The sequence below is a fragment of the Euleptes europaea genome, chromosome 9 (genome assembly GCF_029931775.1).
Source record: "Euleptes europaea isolate rEulEur1 chromosome 9, rEulEur1.hap1, whole genome shotgun sequence".
Taxonomy (NCBI): Eukaryota; Metazoa; Chordata; class Lepidosauria; order Squamata; family Sphaerodactylidae; genus Euleptes; species Euleptes europaea.
In genome coordinates this window covers 33,629,251-33,649,365 of record NC_079320.1, presented here as the reverse complement: position 1 = coordinate 33,649,365, position 20,115 = coordinate 33,629,251, and the positions used below count along the sequence as shown (strand labels likewise).

The 20,115-nt window shown below is 38.8% G+C and overlaps 1 protein-coding gene across 1 annotated transcript in view; it reads right to left on the bottom strand.

Annotated features, from left to right (window-relative positions):
• Positions 1-223: 223 nt before the first annotated feature.
• FAT4 (FAT atypical cadherin 4) overlaps positions 224-20,115 on the bottom strand; it is a 133,231-nt gene continuing 113,339 nt past the window's right edge. Inside the window, exons 12-17 of the mRNA XM_056855939.1 lie at positions 16,626-16,711; positions 12,589-12,768; positions 9,747-9,871; positions 9,147-9,364; positions 5,681-5,942; positions 224-2,330 (exon numbers count right to left, since the gene is read on the bottom strand). Coding sequence (XP_056711917.1) covers positions 469-2,330; positions 5,681-5,942; positions 9,147-9,364; positions 9,747-9,871; positions 12,589-12,768; positions 16,626-16,711 — 2,733 coding nt within the window. The 3' untranslated portion in view covers positions 224-468. The remainder of the gene's footprint in view (positions 2,331-5,680; positions 5,943-9,146; positions 9,365-9,746; positions 9,872-12,588; positions 12,769-16,625; positions 16,712-20,115) is intronic.

Below are 20,115 nucleotides of genomic sequence, written 5' to 3'. Positions count from 1 at the left end.
AGAATGTTTTCCAAGAGGCCTTGAAAGCACAGCTCCTTCACTCAGCCTCTGTTTCTTTAAATGTCTCCCAAGAAAAAAATACTGCATATTCTTCTATTTCAGAACCACTTAATAAAACTGGATACAAACACACTCTGCACAATAAACAATTTTGTGTCCATTTTTAGAACAAATCACTATTAATTTAAAATTTCACAATCCAAACATGGTTACAGAAAATTCTTTCCAAATGCTGCATGCCAAATAATTTGTTTGGAAATAATAACACATGCAGGAGAAACAAATCCAACTGATCCCAATAAAATTAACAAAAAAATATTTGTCCATTTCAGCAGCATAATGGTGATTATTTTTTAATGCATCCTTCTAACCACTGACCCTGGGTTAAAAAAAGTGTGCCCTTTTCTTATCTACAACGATAGAATGGCTTGAGTGTTATGTGCTTTTTCAAAATGTCAGTGTGAATGCCTATACATACTGTTCCGCTTCCCCTTCTTTTGGTTGTGTTGTACCACTTTTGCTCTCTTCATTTACATTTACTCCTGTCTTTTCTGGAAGAGATGCTAAATCTTTAAAAACATCCACGTAATGCCCAAATCCTGGGCCCCAGTTCAAAAGATGGTCCCAGTTGAAGTTGCCTCCTTGTTGCCCGAGTTTTAAAGGTGATGTATTGTCATTAGTACTAGGTGCAGATGCTTGTGCACCTACAGGCCCGCCACCCTCTCCTCTGCGGCCAGGGTATCTCCTAGGCTTGAGCCTAGCACCAAAATTGTCTTCATCATCTGCATCTGATTCATTAACTTGCGATAATTTAGGCATCCTAGAAGTATACACCATAGGTTTGTCCCTATCATACTCCATCTCAGAACATGTAAAAGAATCATGGGAATCACTGTCAGATGATGATTCTGGAGCTGGAATACCATCAGCTGGATTCCTTGTTCTTGAAAGTGGCCTTCTGCAGTCCTCCTCAGAAGAAGACCTTCCATGGTCAGCACTGCAGATACTTGGATTTCTAGGACGTGGTGTGTTCAGCCTCTCCACCTCTTCAATGGAAAGTCCAACAGGAGGCCCACTCTCCAGAGGAAGCTGTCCTATGGGTTGCTTTAGGCGACTTCCTGGCCTGGAACTATGAGTTGCCATCATTTGAGGACTCTTGCTTCTTCTCCCTAGTCTAGTAGGATAGTTAAAAATGCCTGTTTGGCAGACATCATTGTGCATTTCCAAAGGGCTCCCTTCACGCATTGAAAGATGCATTTCCCTTGCTGGACTGTTTCTGTAGAAAGTTGATGATTTGGAAAATGGAGCTGGACTGTGACGAGAAAGATGGTTGGGTGTAGGGCATGCAGAATGGCTTAGGGAAGTTGTCCTTAGGCCTTGACTGTATGAAGGCTGATATGTCAAACTGCTTGCTCCCAGGGGCATAGGAGACTGCCTTGCAAATCCTAATGGACTGTGCCTCTGAATTGAGAATTTGGGAGTGTGGCTCCGGAATTGCTTATAGTGTTGAATAATGTCAGCATCTGAAGGAGCTATGCTGCTTGCATTGTCAATGTCATAGTGTTCTATCTCTGGTTCAGGGGAAGCCAGAGGGGCACTGGGTATTGTCTCTGTATTATGTGGTATGTCTGTTTCATCAAAGATGAGATAAGGGTTTTCTCTTTCAATTATATCAGGCTTAGGGTTTCCTTCAGGCTGTTTCCTGATTGTCATATCATCACCATAAGGAGGTATATTATCAGGGTCATCAAAGGCATCATTCTCACTGCCCTTCTTTTTCTTTGTTTTCTTCTCCTCTTTTGGCACTTTTGCTTTCTTTCCCTTGCACTGATTGCACAAGATCAGGCTAAGTACAAGCAAGGCCAGCACAGTAGCACAGCTCCCAACAATGGCAGGAACAGCCCATAGTGGTAAGGACAGCTCAGCTGGGTAAGGCTGCAGGACACATATATGGGCTCCATTCATTCCTCCCTTGCATACCTGTCCCTGGGCACAAAGAATACCAAGACAGGCCACTGCTGTATCACATGTTCTTCCAGTGTAAAATTCAGGGCAGCTGCATGTGAATCCAACTCTATCTTCAGGTTCACAGCTGCCGCCATTCTGACAAGGGTTGGAGGCACAGGCTCCTGGAGGCACACATTTATATGTATACCACTGGTTAATGCACATTAATTCCCCCCAACAGGGGTTGCTGGCACAGATGTTTGGTCCTCGGCAGCCAATCTTCACAGATGGATCTGTTCTGGAGATGGTAGCCAGGCTATGCTTGCCTGTGAAAGGAAGACTTTCTTCACCATACTTCAGGTAGGCAATGCAGCCATCAAAACCTAGGAAAAGAGAACAATAGTGACTTGCAGATTGTATGTATAAACAAAGATATTCTGATTTTTTCTTGGGATGGTTGGGGAATGAATCAATAACAACACTAGAAAAGCAAAAATAAATACTTGCCTAATGTGGGGCCTTTGAAGAAATTGGGTTACCTGTTACCTGTCATTACTGTCTATAACTGAATTTTATTTTCAGTGTCCTTAAACCAGTTATTTCTCCAGCTGTGAAAAAGTGTTATGATTGTATAATTTATGATACGCTAACTTTTGAAACAAAGATTGGATAAAATGTTATGGAGCAATCCATCTTAAATCTATACCAATCTAATTAATATTTTTTTGGTATCAAACATTTATTTAAAAACTATTTTTCCTATGTCAAAGAACATATTACCATGTTCTATTATTTCTCCCCTATTAATTATTTGGCCTTTAATTTCAATATGTATTGGATCACTAACCTAGAGGGCACAAATTTAGAAATCAAAATAAACACACTAAATTTCTGCACTACAGCCTTTCGGAACTGCATGTACATTTTAAAACCTCTGAAAAACAAAAGCCCCCTATAAATGGTTGAACCTACAAATGGTTGAAAGCATGTTTGCCTAAATATTTATATCTAAGATAAAATGGATATTAAAGCATGATCCAACCACAGTTAGATACTTTACAAAAAACTACATTCAATGGGAAAGATAAGCATGTGCTTAATAGCCAGATCCTGTGTATGTCAACGTGGAATTAAAGTGGGACCCTTGGTCATGACAACATTTTAGAGAAGAATATGGCCATTTTTAACAAGGTCAGACCCATGGACACCATAAAGTCTAGTCTCTTACTCTCTAGTCAACATGCATAAGATTGCTACCTTAATCTCTCCCAACTAAACTACAAAACACTGTCCTTGCTTTTATTTTTAATTGCTATATTACAAGTATATGACCCTGGTGGTCCCTTCCAATTCTATGATTCTATGATTCTAAGTCCCACTGATGTCAATTTAATTTCTAAGTAGGTATGTTTAGGATTATAAAATTAGTCTCAGTTTTGAAAACTTTCATTACATTTTATAACAAATGAAAGAGTTTGAAAACACTTTTCCTGCTCTGTCATTTGCCTTCAGCAGCTAGGATATAAAAAACGATGTAAAGAAAAACCCTTCAGGGTAAAAGGGGCACTTGCAAACAGGCACATTTCTGTCAACTAATGACCAGATTATATTTGAACTTCTGAAATTCAAGTGGAGATTTTTCTGACAGTCGCCTGAGTACATGAAGACACATAGTGACCCACCAACCAAGTGCTGAAATTTATTATTTTCATGACTTTTTTCCTTTGTCAATGTCAAGGTAGAATTGAAAAGAAAGGATGCCAAGATCACTGTTCACTATACTAAAAACTAAGAAATTGTGTTATCTGTTCACTTTACACAGTACCATAAGGTCTTAAACAAAGGAGATGATTGTACACTTTGGTCAGTCCATGAAATGAAAACTGCATACTCATGAAGCTTCAGTTTGCCATGGAGCCATGTTGGGAAGGACAAGCATAATCATTCAACCTCCACAGTATTTCACTATTCACATGGGCCCTCAGGGCACATTCCCTTCCCTAGATTTAACAGCCATTAGCTATTCATCTGCCATTTCACACTTTTAAAAAATTCTTTTCAATCTATGAATAAATGAAGACACAGTATAATCTCATGTTCTGGAGTTACTGTCGATAGCTCCATGGGCCAATATTGTTATCTAAAGAGGTCATTTCTCTGGTATCTTTTATTACAGAGTGCAGCCTTTGGATTGTGCGCTTTGGTCCATTATTTCCACAACTTTGGCATAGTTATCAATGCTTATTATGTTTTCTCTCCTTGTTTTTCACATACTGTTGAACATCTGAGTTCACAGAGAGTTTTATATCTCCCATTTGTAAATCTTTGGCATGTCTTATGTGCTGTAACTCAATATTAAGAAAATACTATATAAAAATGGCACACATATTCCTACTGCAGGGCAGACTCCAGTAATTTGTCAACTTCTACATCATTCATTATTTTTTTAAAAAATGTTCCCTGCTCCCCTCCCATAAGCAGTCTGTTCTTGCAACAAGTACAAATCTGGTGTGCTAACCTGGTCTACAAGCATTGATTGGGCCAGTATAGTGAATGCCTTCTGTGTGATTTCATTCACACCACATCTCATACCAACCGAGGTGATGCGGATTTCTTTGTTTTCATTGGAAACAGTAAAAAAAATGTGAAGTGTGAACTTACTACAGGCAAGGTTATTCTATCTGGTGATAATCCTTTAAGTTAGACAGATTCTTAGTATTAAAAGCTCTCTCTAAAATATCACTCCTTTCTACTTTGTTGTTGTTGTTGTTGTTGTTGTGTGTGTGTGTGTGTGTGTGTGTGTGTATATATATATATATATATAATTATATATATAATTATAAATATAAAAATCCTAGGTAAGAATACTAATGCCTAAACTGCTGATTTAATGCACAAATGGGACTAATCCTTTTAACAGTTCTTTATATACATGGTTCTGACCAAGCTGGTCTGAACAAGCTGCTTTAACTGTAGTAGCACACCAGTACCTTTCATCCTGATGGTAAAGTGGTAACTTTCCTGAGTAAACAGAAGAATGTTTACTAATTTACCATCTGCAGTGTCAAAAGAATTTATTACGGCAACCGAGAACATTTCAGCTTCCTAAGACATTCTACTGGTGATTTGAATGTCACTATTATTCAACAAAAGTACATTAAAGGGAGACCTCAGTATTACAAGCCAAATTGTATCAGGAAAGATAGAATCTCTTAGATTCTGTTGCCTTTTGATCACAGTACTTGCATTGTTTTGTCCATGGCCATGCATATGTATCTGCCAACTGAGAGCTTACTCTGTGAACAACACAGTATATTTTATAATGTATCCATTTCAACCACTAATTTAGACACTATTCCACTCACATCTACTCAGAAGTAAGTACTATGTTATGCCTTGGGGCTAACTCCCAGGAAAGTGTTGTTCAGACTATATATAGTCTTAGTCCCTCTACTTCCCAATAGTTATGTGTTGTTAATTGAGTGGTTCTTATCAGTGCAATCCTGTGTAGCATTATACCTTTCTAAATCAGGGGATTTGCACTGTCAGAAATTAAACACGTCCATGTATTCTGTATTGTACTCAATCACACATTCTTGTGTTATTTTGGTTGGTCTTCATAAAACTTCATACATGACTTTGGTTTGTTGACTTTACTATGAGCCTTCACAACTACCTATGTTGTCTGAATACTCATCTGTTTTATTTGTTACTGCCAGTGTGAATGACATACCTAGATCACTGCTTCTGAGGGCCTGGTTAGGTGGAATCCCACCGAGAGAAACTGTAACAACATTCAATCCTCCAAAATCTTGTGTGACATGTAGGATGTCTCGACTGTGGATCTGGTCAACTGCTACTACTGTGGAAGTCCCATTCTTTTCAATGAAGAAAGAATGCCAGTGACTGTCAGAAACGTAAACTTCAGGGATGCTTCTCTCTACCTTCCCACCAACTCCAGCATCAGAAATATAATGCATTTTGCCACCTTTTATCTGCAAAGAAGTTAAAAAGAAAGATAAAGAAAAAATAAATATTATAATGAAGTGGGTATTTTGTGCGCTTTGATTGCATAATACCGATTATAAACAGGGGGCCCACATGGAGTCATTTGAGGAGGGGGCATCCCCTTTCCCTTGATGGGCCCTTGGGCCCCTATTGTGATAAGCAGTGGCTTGGGCTAGAAAGTACTTATGGTGTACTCCACACCTCCACAGGCAATGAGGCGTAGGGCTTGGATACACTTTTACATTCCAATTCTCCCCCCCCCCAACACCACTGGCAGCCAGCTGACTGGGGACATGGGCCTGAAACACAAAACATGTCCATAATGCTTTTGCTACAAGCCCAGACCCCCGCCATTCTTGTGAAACAGTAATGCTTCCCTATGGTGATACGGTGGTATGCACAGTGTGACAATGGAGCACCTACACTCCAGTTTTCCCACCCTTTTTGTTGCCTCAGTCCTTTGCGGCTGCCACCCCCTCTACCCTCCGCATTAGCAGAGAGCTTTTTTGGATGTTTTAAAAAATAATAATCAACTGCTATATTGCTATAGCAGAATAACAGTCATACAGTCTATTGCTGTGCTCTGCTGATTCTACTGCATACTCATCTTTCATTTAAAAAATAAGCCTCCAATGTATTTGCTTTATTTATACACCACCTTTATCCCCAATGAGGACCCTAAACAGCTTTCATAGTTCTTCACATCTTCATCTATCCTCACAGCAATCCATGAGACAGGTTAGGCTGAAAGGGAGTGACTGCCCCCAAGGTCACCCAGCAAGCTTCCATGGTAGAAGGAGGACTCGAACCTGGGTCTCCCAGATCCTAGCCCAACACTTTAACCACTAGACCATGCTGGTTCTAGCCCTTCAATGAAAAGCCTGCAAATTTACTTGAAAGAAATAAACCGGGGAGTTCAGAGTATCTGACCATTGATCATATTAATATTATTTCACCATTGCAATTGTGCAATTGCTGATTATTTTTTTAAAAGGCTTGAAAAATCCTTCTGGTGGCACAGGGGAGAAATGGCAGGAGGCTTGAGGTGCTAATGTGGGTAGGACCTTCAAAAATACACACCTTCCCATCCACACAGCGAGGAAAGGTGCTTTGACTAAAATATTTCTGAAAAGATCTACTAAATCAGGTTTGGGAAAGTTGGCAATGAAGGAATGATGTTGGATGGATGCTCCCAAAAACCTGCTCCAGTGCAGATGCCAAATTGGAGCTGTCATTCAGGCATTTTATATGTGTTGTTCCTGTCAGATGCCTTTGGGATAAGCAGGGGTCTGAATTTCAGACCTCTTCTGTTTCTCCCTCCAGATAATTCTTAACTGTTTTGAACACCTCTGCACACTGTCAGAAAAATAGGCTCATGTTGAGAGGCATTCTCAGCCCAGAACTGTGGACCTCTTTTCCTTTCGAGATCTGCCAAGGCATAAGTCTGAACATCCCTTGGGATCACTGCACCTCTTTTTGCGGTCTGTTTTTTGATAAGCAGAACTAAATTTGTCGAGTTTCTTTTTAGCATGAGTTATATTACTATCTGCTTCAAAGCTTTGGGTATGTATAAAATAAAACCACATTTGAAAATAGAACATCACAAACGTTTGTGGACAGCTTGTCTGTGCAGCGATAGGATTGTCTAACAGCAACGCTGATGTCATCTGCAGAAAGGGATGTGGGGCAAGTGTGTCATATAGTTCCATTTTATAGAGCTTATTAAAGAGGCAAAGCTACACAGGCAGGCTATTTATTATACCTTAATATCTAAAGCTATAACCTCATGTGCACTTTCTTGGGAGTAAGTCCTACTGAAATCAGTAGGACTTCAGTAGGAATTCCAAGTAAATCTAGATCGGACTGTGCTGCAACCGTTTCTACAAATAATGCGGTCAGGACTCCTAGGCTGCAGCCACGCAGAGCAAAAACCATGCTGCTAATTGCTTAGCTGGAAGGCTCAGGGACTCTTGCATTGCAATGTTATAGCATTCTGAGTAGGAATGCATCTTGCGCAGCTATGAAATAGTGGGAGAGGAGTTCCCACTGTGGTTCAGGGGTAGAGCATCTGCTTGGCATGCAGAAGGTCCCAGGTTCAATCCCCGGCATCTCCAGTTAAAGGGACTAGGCAGATAGGTGATGTGAAAGACCTCTGCATGAGACCCTGGAGAGCCGCTGCCAGTCTGAATAGGCAATACTGACTTGGATGGACCAAGGGTCTGATTCAGTATAAGGCAACTTCACGTGTTTATGTGCCCATGCCTTGGATAGTTTTCACCTAATAAAAATGCATTAATATAACCAAATGTTACTAATGTTTTTAAAAATATATATAGAAGTAATTAAAAATTATGCAGTAAAGTCTCAGAATAGGCTAGTTAGAACTTTTGTTTCTGGGGAGGGGGGAACCCCTCAAAACCATGGACCTCTGAGAGAATGGGAAGCCAGATAAAACTGATAAATCACTGCTGGCTGAAGCATAGAACTGTGGTATTACGCTGGAGATTCATATAAGCTGGGGGGAAATGGAAACAATTAAAGTAGTCCAGAAAACTTGGATCTTTTACCTATCCAATAAAGGAGTTTGCCAGCATTACTGTTCTACTCATTTAGTGTTATGACTAAGTGGACTGAGTCATACAGAAAGACTGAGCCCAACTGGTTTGTCTTGTAAAAGGTACAGATGTTGGCTACACACTTTAAAATCCATTTGCACTATGTCATACTGATTCTTCAGACGAAGACGCATATATTCCATGTAGAACTCAGCTGTAACTGTGGTTGATACTCTATTGATAACAAGGAAACTAAGCTGGCTTAAATCAAGGACTTTGGCTCAGTCGGTTTGAGGACTGAATTTGTGTGATGATGCCTTTAAACAGAGCTTTAAATTTCACGGTGGTGGCCACGTTTTATAGGAGGTCTGAACAAGAAAAAGATTTCACTCTAACGTGCAATGTTTCATTAAGAACATATGCAACAAACAGCCTTCCGGCTGCCATTCAAATAGTCAGAACTTGGAGTCTAGACAAAGCTGATTAGAAACAAAATAATTCAGCCCTCTGATACTTGGAGCTGTGCCTAGCACTAGTCAGCACTCTGGTATTTATAAATAAAAGACTGGGGTGAATACAGAAAGGGCAAAGACCATTTCATAGCAAACAGCCCAATCAAATCAACTCAAGTCTTACCTTCACGGTAGTATAATTGCTGTTTTCCTGTATATGAATTAAAATGCCATTTTCACTTCTTGTCCTGAATTTGACTTCTATACTATTCATACTTTGGGGCTCCAAAATGGCATCTCCAATATTAAGTTTCATCATATATTCCCATTTTCTATTTTGGCGCATGTAGTAGTCAAGACGACCTTTGCCTTCTAATGACAAGGCTGTGTCAGCGGTAAGATCTAGAGCGAAGAAGAAAGCGTTCATGCTAAAAGTTGTTCATTTTTTGAATGAAATTTGGCAGGGAGGATCCATTTGGTTAGGGGTATAATCTCTAAAGAATCTCATCCAAATTTGTTGAGCGCCAAACAAACAGACAAAAAAAGTACAGGCATATAAGAATGGGTTTCTTGTTACACAAATGGAAATGAATGGGGAAAATAATCAAAACAAGCATACTGATTATAATAAAATATAGCGAATAGCATTATATTAATAAAAATGCACCAAATCTGAATAAAACTTCTGTGCATACTTGAATTCTTACGAGTGGAAACAGAAATTTATAGAAGCCATAAATAATGGTCAAATACGAAGAAGACAGAAAAGAAACACTCTATTTACATTTCTCACAGTTTTTCCCAGCTAGTCCTTCCTTGCAGTGGCATTGCTGCCAAGACCAGTAATCTATACATGTTCCACCATGTTGGCACGGGTTAACAGCACAAGCTCCTTCCAGCCTGGGACACCTCAACAAAGAAAGAAAATAGCAAGAGGTTTACAGAAGCATATCTATTTATTTTGTAGGATATTTAAATCATTGTGATATCCTTTGAGATTAATTCATTACACATGTGAAGCTATGTGCACATATAACATGGCTTTTGGGATAATATGCTGTTCCCTTTGACAAACTCTGAAAGGGGAAGACGTTTTCTCCCCCTGTTGAAGAAGGCAATAAGGCTGAGCAGTAACACAAGGTCTGAGAGGTAGGCTGGGTATCTAGGCTCTTGTGCGGTCTTGAATCAGAGTATAAGGCATGCCACATTCACTTCCTGGGAGCTGTGGGCAGTGGTGAACCATTCTGTGGGGGACTGTGAGAATTTTTATGCAAACTTCCTGACTGGCTACAGAAACCTGTAATTTCTGTGTGGTCCCCAGGACTTTGTTTTTGTCTATTTCTGACCACAGCATCATGATACTTCATCCTGTCCTCAGCAGAGCTGACATCTTTTCTCTTAAGTACAAATATTTGTTTGGATGATGAGGAGAGACTGTACTATATACACGATTCTGTTTCTTCGGTTCCTTTCACTCTTCATTCTTATTGTGTCAAATAGGAATTTAATTCTACAGTATTTTTGTGAGTTTCCTTTATGTTCTCTTTGGAAACAGGAAGGAGGGCAGAATGTTTTAACAAAATAAATAATCCAGTCATTATGAAAGAGACAGGAGATTTAAATTTACATATTGTATGCCAAAGAACACCAGTTAATTTTCCTCTTCGATACCTCTGCTCATTCTTGCTCCCTTCCCACTTTGGTTATAAGAAATTGTGGTACTGTCCTGCCAAGTTCTTCAAAAAACAAATTCTACTGAAATGAAGAAACACTGGTGTGATCCTACACTGGGTGATCCTTCTTTTTAAAAAAGCACCCCCACATCCAAAGTATTTTTTATTTAAAACAGAAGTACTCTTATTTGTTAAACCATTAAAGAATAAGTACACCATGCTCCTTAGCTATCAGAATATTTGAACCACTAGGCTTCAGTAAATTTAGTAAATTAGCACATTTTGAAAAAAAGAAAACCTCACTTTTGGGTAAAGATGTGAATGCTTATATTGTGAAATCTTATGTTTTATTTTTACAGATAGAACAAATGAAATTGAATTTTATGACTTTGCACTAAATGCTTTACACTAAATTTTATGACCTTACACTTGTGAACCTCTTTTCCCCCTCTATTGCTAAAAGAGTGAAACAAATTCCAGAAACATTTTTGCATAACTATATTGCATACATTCTGAATACATAAAATAGCAAGTAACCAGAGAGGAATAACTTGCACTATACATTAAATTAAGAGCAGAATTATTTTTTTAAAAAATGTTATTGTCTGCTAAGCAAATCTGAAAGGAAGCCTGAAACCACTTTTCACTCTGAAACTGTCCAAGACATTAAAGTAGGAATCCTGGTAGACAAGAGACCCACAAATTACAGACACTTCTATTTTTCACTGGTGATGTTCCAATGGTTGGCTGTCTATGAAAACATAATTGATGTTGATCTCTGTGCTGCAGAGCTTTTGGAAACCTTATGCTAGAAGCTGAGACTGCGAAAGGAGGAGGTATGAGATAATCATTCTGGACATTCTCTTATTCCAACTCTAGGTTCAAACAGCAGGATGGAAGAAACAACAGGTTCACCTAATCAATCATTTTGAAATGACATTCACAGGGGGAAACCAGGTATAAGGGAAGAGCACTGATACTTGAGAGGAACAGCGAGATAACAGACCTTGGGTCTGTAAAAAGGGCATTAAATGTACCGAATCAGATCAGGTGGAATAGGATTTGAAATTGCAAAAGGAATGCTGCTTATACTAGAAACTAGTATCACTGGAAGCAGTAGTATATATATTTCAGTGCAGTTTTTCTATTAGTTTTACATATGTGAAATCCTATTGACTTCACTGTGGTGAATGACAAGTTACAGAATTGCACTGTTAAACTCCAATGCAATATAGCCAAGTACAACAATGTGTATGAAACCACAGACAATACCAGAACGTACATTTCCATATGTGCATTGTAATACAGATGGTAATGTGTGCTGCCATTCACACTGTCTACTGCAAGCAAATTACTCTTCTCCATGACGATCTGTGTTTTAGATATGATCATGCAATTAGTGGTAGAGTTACAAATCCAGCAAGAAAATTAGCATGCTGATGCTCTTCATGCAGAGCTCACTTGCTGGAACAGAGAATTTATGTATAACATAGATGGTTTTACAGAAACCATCATGACTATTTAAATGTTCTCGTTCCCATTTTATTCTGATGGTTTGTTTGTTTCTTTGCTTGTTTATCAAAATTTGGATCTCACCTTTCCGCCCTTACAAGGGCTACCAAGCCGGCTAACAATTTAAAACATACATGATAAAATTACATTTTAAAACCAACCCCCCCCCCAAAAAACACACATAATTAAAGCAATTAAAAAAACAAAATTAAAATCCATACAAAATATTTTAAAAGCAATCAAAACCTTGGTTAGGAAAGAAGGAGTGTTCAGGGAAAGCCAAACAAAAAAGCCATCACCCACTGGTGGAAGATGGCAACAGAAGAGGACAGATGAACCTCCCTGGGGAGAGAGTTCCAGAGCTTTGGTGCCATGACTGAGAAGGCCCTCTCCTGGGTCTGCCACAATCTCAGATTTGTATAAATAGTATAAATGACATACTGATCTAAGATGCCTTCAGCTGCCAAAGCTTGGCTGGGTTCTAAGGGACGTCCATTGACTGCAAACTCCATTATGCAACCGACAAAATCATGACTTTCCACCTGTCCCTTCCTTTGAAGTATTGGCTCTATGGATCTGACACCTCCAATGGTGACTCTGTTTGGTTGTACATCTAATGTCCTGGGGAGGGGAATACAAAAAAAAATAGAACACTGACTTACAACAGCCAAAGCACGCACACACTATCTAGTTATAATTATAATAATTAAACATTAGCAATCACATCAGTGGCTAGAAAACTACTTAAGGAAAACTAATTTGTTGAGGATGTCATATGTAGATGTTACTCAGACAAATTATTTCGAAAGTTGAAGTTAGTTTTGAAAGAGAAGCGTGGGAAAACTCCATTCTTTTTTTAAATGCATTTGGCTACAGTTTTCACTTAATTAAAACCATTAGAGAACAATTGTTTATAATAACTGCATGTAATACAATAGCTTCTTCTAAAATGAAGTGAACACCAGTAAATACCTTACTTTGTTACAACTAGGGCTCAGTTTGATTGTACTGAGAGCTCCATATATAGTATGGCTTCGAAATCAAGCCCTGGAAGCGATTTACTCAGAAATTAACATGACGTGGGTTGTAACCTGAACATTTAAATATGACAACAGGGATCAGCCAGAGTCCATAGGGGTCAATTATTTCATTCACCAAGGAAGTACTATGTGTACATATGCTGGGAATGCTTCAGTAAATAGATCAGTTTATTACTAGCAATGGGCAAACTTCCCCTGGTTCAAATCATAAAACACCCAGCAACTTATTAGCAACATTGGAGAACTCCTGGGGGGGGGGGGAGCCTTATTTTTCTACAAGATGTGAAACTACTGATAACCCCTGCCATGTCCTCCCCATAATCCCTACATCCCTTCATCCTATCAGTTTTCAAACCCACTTTCCACCGGCCCCCTGAATCACCTTACATCAGCTGTTTCTCTGGTGGCAACATCACTTCCTCCCTTCCCCCACTCAGGGGCCTCAATAGCAGTGGCCATCATGAGGAGGAGAAAGGAAAAATGAGAAGGCAGTGTCTGTATGCCTCTGCCTGACATCCTGAGCAATGCCAACTGCAACACTCCTAGGAAGCCTGACAAAGGTAGCTTTCCCCCACCTGCCCCATGGGTGTCTTATGGCCAGAATACCACACTGGTGAAGTTGCCAGCGACTGAGATCTCCTTTCTACCATTCCTCCATCTATGCTGTAGACTGCTGGATTACATATGTATTCTAAGAGTATATTCTGTTCTTCAGGATGTTTTCATAACCCTGTTCAACCACTGGCTCCTGCTAATGGTGGCAGGAAAACACATATTGTAATGGCATCTGGACCTGGTGTTGAACTAGACAGTATGGAGGTGGTGGAAGAAATAAACACAGTTCTGCTATTCTTGGTGTCTTGAAGTTTATCTCTCTACATCTTATAATTACAATGCAAATAAGAGCAATGGTGAAAGTTTTATCATACCTTCATTAAAGTTTGGTAGGAGACAGTAAGAAGAGACAAAGTTTGATTTGTAGGCCACATTTGGCCTCCAGGCTTCCAGTAGGTTAACCCTGATACTGATTATTATTCATAATTTATAAAACTTCTGTCTTTGAAAATATATATTTTCCTTTGTTCTTAGATCAAAGTGTGCATCTGAAAGCTAGTGGGCTATATATAAATTTCAGCTGTTTTTGGATTAAAATATTTTTAAAATTAAATCTAATTGTGGTTGATTAAAATATGACAGCTTCCTATGTTCAGCACTGGCAGTTACAGGAACAAAACTGGTTTATGTTGCAAAGAGTATACAAAAGGATTATAGCATTAATAAAGAATGATGACAGATGGGTGACAAAAATGAGAATCACACATACTGGATGGGGGATACACTTCTAGGCAGCAGTGTATGTAAACAAAATCTTGAGGTATGGGTGGACTGTAAGCTAAATATGGGCAGTCAGTGTGACACAGTAGCAAAACTGGCTAATGTGGTCTTGGGGTTATCAACAAATAGAAAGAAGTCATAGTCCCATTCTATATCATATTGGTCAGGCCGCACCTGGAATATTGTGTGCAGTTCTGGACACTTCATTTCAAAAAGGATGTGGACAGAACTGAGTGGGTGCAGAGGAGAGCAATGAGGATGATTAGAGGTCTGGAGACCAAGCCATTTGAAAAAAGGCTGAGGAACATGGGAAAGTTCAGTCTGGAAAAGAGGAGGTTGGGGGGGCATGAGTGCTCTCTTTAGGCTGTCTCTTAGAGCTGTTGACAGTATGGATCATGAAAAGCTATGGCTGGTTTAAAAATAAATGGGTGTGCCACAACATCTGATTGTTTTCATGTGCAACCTGTACTCTGGACAAGACTATGGATAAACAGATTGGTTTACAATTGGCAAAGGTGCCAGACAAGGATGTATTTTATCTCCAATCTGTATGCAGAACATATTATAAGGAAATATTTAGATGAAGTCAGAGTGAAAATTGGTGGAAAGAACATTAACTATTTGAGATATGCAGACAACACCACATTACTGGCAGAAAATGCTAAAGACTTGAAATGACTACTGATGAAGCTTAAAGCAGAAAGTGCCAAAGCAGGATTACAGCTGAACATCAAGAAGAAAAAAGTACTGACTATGGCAGAATAACACAACTTTAAGGTTGATGATGAAGAAATTGAAGTGTTCAAGATTTTCTATTCCTTGGATCCATTATCAACCAAAAGGAAGACTGCAACCGAGAAATCAGAAGGATATTGAGACTGGGAAAGGCTAGAAGGAGCTAGAAAAGATTCTTAAGTGAATGTATATGTAACGGGTGACCAAGCTCAAGATAATTTATGCCAAAGTATTCCCCATTAATATGTATGGGTGTGAAAGTTGGACAATGAAGAAAGCTGACAGGAAGAAAGTCAATTCATTTGAAATGTTGTGTTTGAGGAGACTTTTACAGATACTATGAACTGCCAAAATGTCAAATAAGTGCATTCTCGAGCAAATGAAACCCGAACTCTTCCTAGAAGCCAAAATGAGTAAACTGAGGCTATTGTACTTTGGTCACATTAGAGCAGTCAAGACTCACTGGAAAAGACAACAAAGCTAGGAAAAGTTTAAGGCAGCAGGAAAAGAGGAAGACCCAACATGAGATGGATAGACTCAATAAAGGAAGCTATGGCCCTCAGTTTGCAAGACCTGAGCAAGGCTGTTAACGATAGGATGTTTTGGAGGTCATAAATGGAACCAACTTGACAGCACATAACATACACACAGTTCTTTATGTAAAGTCATAGTGGTGCAATGTAAATAGTGCTCCCCAGTGAATGCTAGAACTTTACCACCTTGAAGATGCTATGGGGGAAATGGAAGTTAACATAAAGAGGAATATTGCACAATTTCATGTCTTCAGTTTTATAAAAAGAAGAATAAGAGCAGGGTGGCCAACTAAAAACCAGCAGGTGATCATTTCACATACAACGTGTAAATATTAATATTTATAAGCAAGATTGGAAGCAGATGTGCAGATATAGAGCACAGAAGACAAGGCAAGTCTGTCCTCAGCACCCAAATATTACCCCAAAAAAATCCTACTATTTTAGCCTGTTTTTCAAATAGTTATGCTTGCCAAACTGACACTTCCTGGGTTCAGAAATACAAGCTTGGGAAACTCATAATGCACACCTTCAATTCAAGGGAGATATTACAACTCCCAAATTTTTCTCTGCCTGAGATTGTATATCTGTGACAGATTACTCTCCTGCCCATCAACTACCACGTTTACCATGGTGGCTGCTGCTATTACACACCAAGTTGGAAATGAAGGCCCCTATCTCCATCTCTACTATGCCAGACCTCTAAAGACTACATTTCCCAGGCGTACCAAGGCACAGTATTGCAGAAGTGACCGACACAGCATGAGTTACATCATCCAATAGAAGGTCATTAATGCACTTAACACAAAGACAATGAACAAAATAAAACATGATTTACCAATCACTAGAGACTGCCACATTGCTAATAGTGCAGTAGCCTGGTTCCAGTTCCTCTGAGCAGGAGTCCACAGTCAATGAGGCTGCCTGCAAAAATTACATCAAGAGTGGATTACCCCTTTAGGCATTTATCATAAAGCCCCAAATAGGTATTGGTTTAATTTATTACTAAATGTAGAAAGTGGGAGGGTTGAAACTAACATTTGTGGATTAATTTTCCATTTTTTAAATACATTAAGAAAGAAAACCCATATGTAAACTCTTACCATCTTCTTTCAATTCTGGCAGTAACTTTCGTATTGTTGTAGTCATTATAAGTACCCTTTTGTCTCCAATCCCCCCTTACCCCCTCAAAAGGCATTTGGAAGACAGGAAAAACAAGTTTATATTTGTAACATTAATATCTTTTTCAATATTACAGATAGGTGATGTAAAAGACATTCTCAGATGTAAAAAAAGGCTGCCCAGAGAAGTGTGAGGGGCATTAACACTTAGGCCGTCACTAATTATATGGAGAATATAGATGTAATATACCAGCAAGACTCATAGCATATTCACAGTACTCTGAATCCTACAACTGAACTGACAGTAGAAGATACCGTGCTATCAATATTGTTCCGGCCCACTCTCTGCCCACCACCTTCTCCTTCTCCTCCAGCTGGGTAAGTTAACTAAGTACCCTGCACTATGTGCCTGACACAGCAAGTTTCCAAATAGACATGGTGGAGATGATCCATCTTGATCCATCCATAAAATACAAATTGTAGAAGACAAGTCTTTTCTCCTTTAAAATGGTAAACAGCAGAACAGGAAAGCAGGTTTCAAATACTAAAACCTAATGGAGATTGAAGGGTTAAAGCCCCTCTCCCTTCCTGGCATGGTCCCAAGGCAAGTTGAGACTGCAATTTGCATTTTATTGAGGGACAGATGCATTAATGGAATGTTAAAATGTCAGGCCATGTTTATGTTAGCCAAATACAAGATACAAAAACATGGAAGAATCTGAGTTTGTCACTACTAAGTAAAAAGTGCTCTAATGTCACTACTATGTCAAATGTGCTCTAATGTATATATTATTCAAGTTTTTTGTTAAATAGGGACATTCCATGTCTAAGCACAGAATAGGCATGCTATATAAAAATAGACTTTCTATCAGCCAATTCCTTACAAGTAATTTATATCAATTTATATTGCCATGCATTCTTGAAAACAGACAAAGAATAACATGCAAGAAAAGTTTTGAAACTGTATTTTACTCTGATCCGATTTCAGGGCATTCAGTTACTAATGATATTCAAATGGTCGTACTTCTTACTTCAGCAGTTACTTTGCTACTGTTACTTCTTCAGTTATGAGAATTTCTACCTTGTCATTTTGCTATATCTCAAATTTGACAAGTTAATGATTTTACCATTTTCCTACATCCCTGTAGGAAATGAAGGATTTTAAATCCGGTAGAGCTACTATATACACTTTTGACACTAGGATATTTTATTTCTACGGTAGGGATGTTTTAGATAAAGATGGTTGTTCATTTCACATCTTATATCTGTAAACAACTCACACAGAGATAAGACAAAAAAAATCAAACATATAAACTATTGTAGTTGCATGATATATGTTGAGGAGAAAGGTGGGCTTATAAATATTTTAAACAAATAAATAAATGTTTCCTTCTCGGTTGTAGTTTACACTAAAGTGTTTTGTATTTGAGTTTGTACTGAGATTGTATTGGGAGTATATAAACACCTTGGGGTTGAACTATACAATATTAGAGATATATGGATGGTGCTGAAAATGGCAGTCTCATATTTCTTCCTCTTTTCTCCCCATTTCCCTATTATGTGTTGTTTAAAAAAATGTGTATCATAATACTATCATACTCCCACTTTACTTCCCTGGCTGAAGAACAGATAAAGCAGGGAAGCGTGGAGTGTTTGAGGAGGGCACCCCTGCCCCCATCATTAAAAAAGTAAAGGTCCCCTGTGCAAGCACCGGGTCATTCCTGACCCATGGAGTGACGTCACATCCCGACGTTTCCTAGGTAGACTTTGTTTACAGGGTGGTTTGCCAGTGCCTTCCCCAGACATCTTCCCTTTACCCCCAGCAAGCTGGGTACTCATTTGACCGACCTCGCAAGGATGGAAGGCTGAGTCAACCTTGAGCCGGCTACCTGAAACCCCCATCATTAGTCATCTCTATACCAGTCTTTACTTGCCAAAACAACTCCAACTGAAGAGTCAGCATGATACAGGGTGCTTTCACTCAAGTGGAATCCACTTTCAACGCACTTTAGCAAATCCAGTTGCAAAGTGAGTTGAAAGTGGACTGAAAGTGCATTATTCATTGCATGTGAAAGCATGGGCAGTGATCAGAGTTATGAACTAGGATCTTGGAGACCCACATTGAAATCCTCCCCTCTGCCATGGAAGTTTGTTTGGAGGCCTTGGGCTAGTCACCCATAGCATAACATAAATCATGGGGTTGTGGTGAAGATAAAATTATAGAGAGGAGAAAAATGTAAGGTGCTTTTGACCCCTCATGGGGAGAGAGGTGGGGTATAAATGAAACAAACAAATAAATAAATGACATCACATCTGATGTTCTCAATGGAAAAAGAGAAAGGAGAAGAAATCCTGCGGCTGCTGTTTTCTGTGGCAGTCAGGTGTGTCTCATGATAAGGACTTCGTGTCAAAGAAAATGATTTGCTATATTTTAAAATAGAATATATTAATGTAGCATTTGCAATAGCTACACCATAAACACGGAAGTTATTGCCTAACTATCTGAACTCATGAAGATATAATGGAGGTGAGAGACTGCCAGTGTATTCCAATGCAAAGTTATTCCAGTCTACTCAAATCAGTGGGCTTAGAGTGGAGAAGTATTGCATAAGATTGCAATGTGTAAGAGTTACTATATTTCACCTACAGTGAAACACCCACCCTGTTATTGACAAGTACTACCAGTACGTAAGGAAACTGTATACCTGGGCACAGTACCATTCACAGCTAAATATGCAGTTCTAAAAAAAATCAGCTTTCACGGGAAAAAATATTTTATCTTTAGAGAACTGTATTTCTCATTGTGCAAGAATCTGTCTGTTCCTCAGTCAACTCATTTGGGAAATGTCATAATTTTTTAAAATATAAATCATTGTGGGGAGTGGGAGATGCAATAAAAACAAAACAAAGATTGCTTTAATGTGCACAATGCTTTGTGTGAATAGTCTAAGTGAGGAGGGGAGAAGAATAGAAACTTGTGCAGCAGAAAATTATCTGCTAAAAAAAATGTACATAGCAATAATATAGTCTTCCGTTCCAAAGCCTGTATTCTTGCATTATCCCAAGCATCAAATCAGACTTTTAATTAGCCTTTGCTAATTATTCCTACCATAGTCTTTACCAATTAATTAGACCAGGACAGTCATTTACCTTCCTTTTAAAATAATATTCATTTAAGACATTTTCATGCTTCAGGATAATATTTGA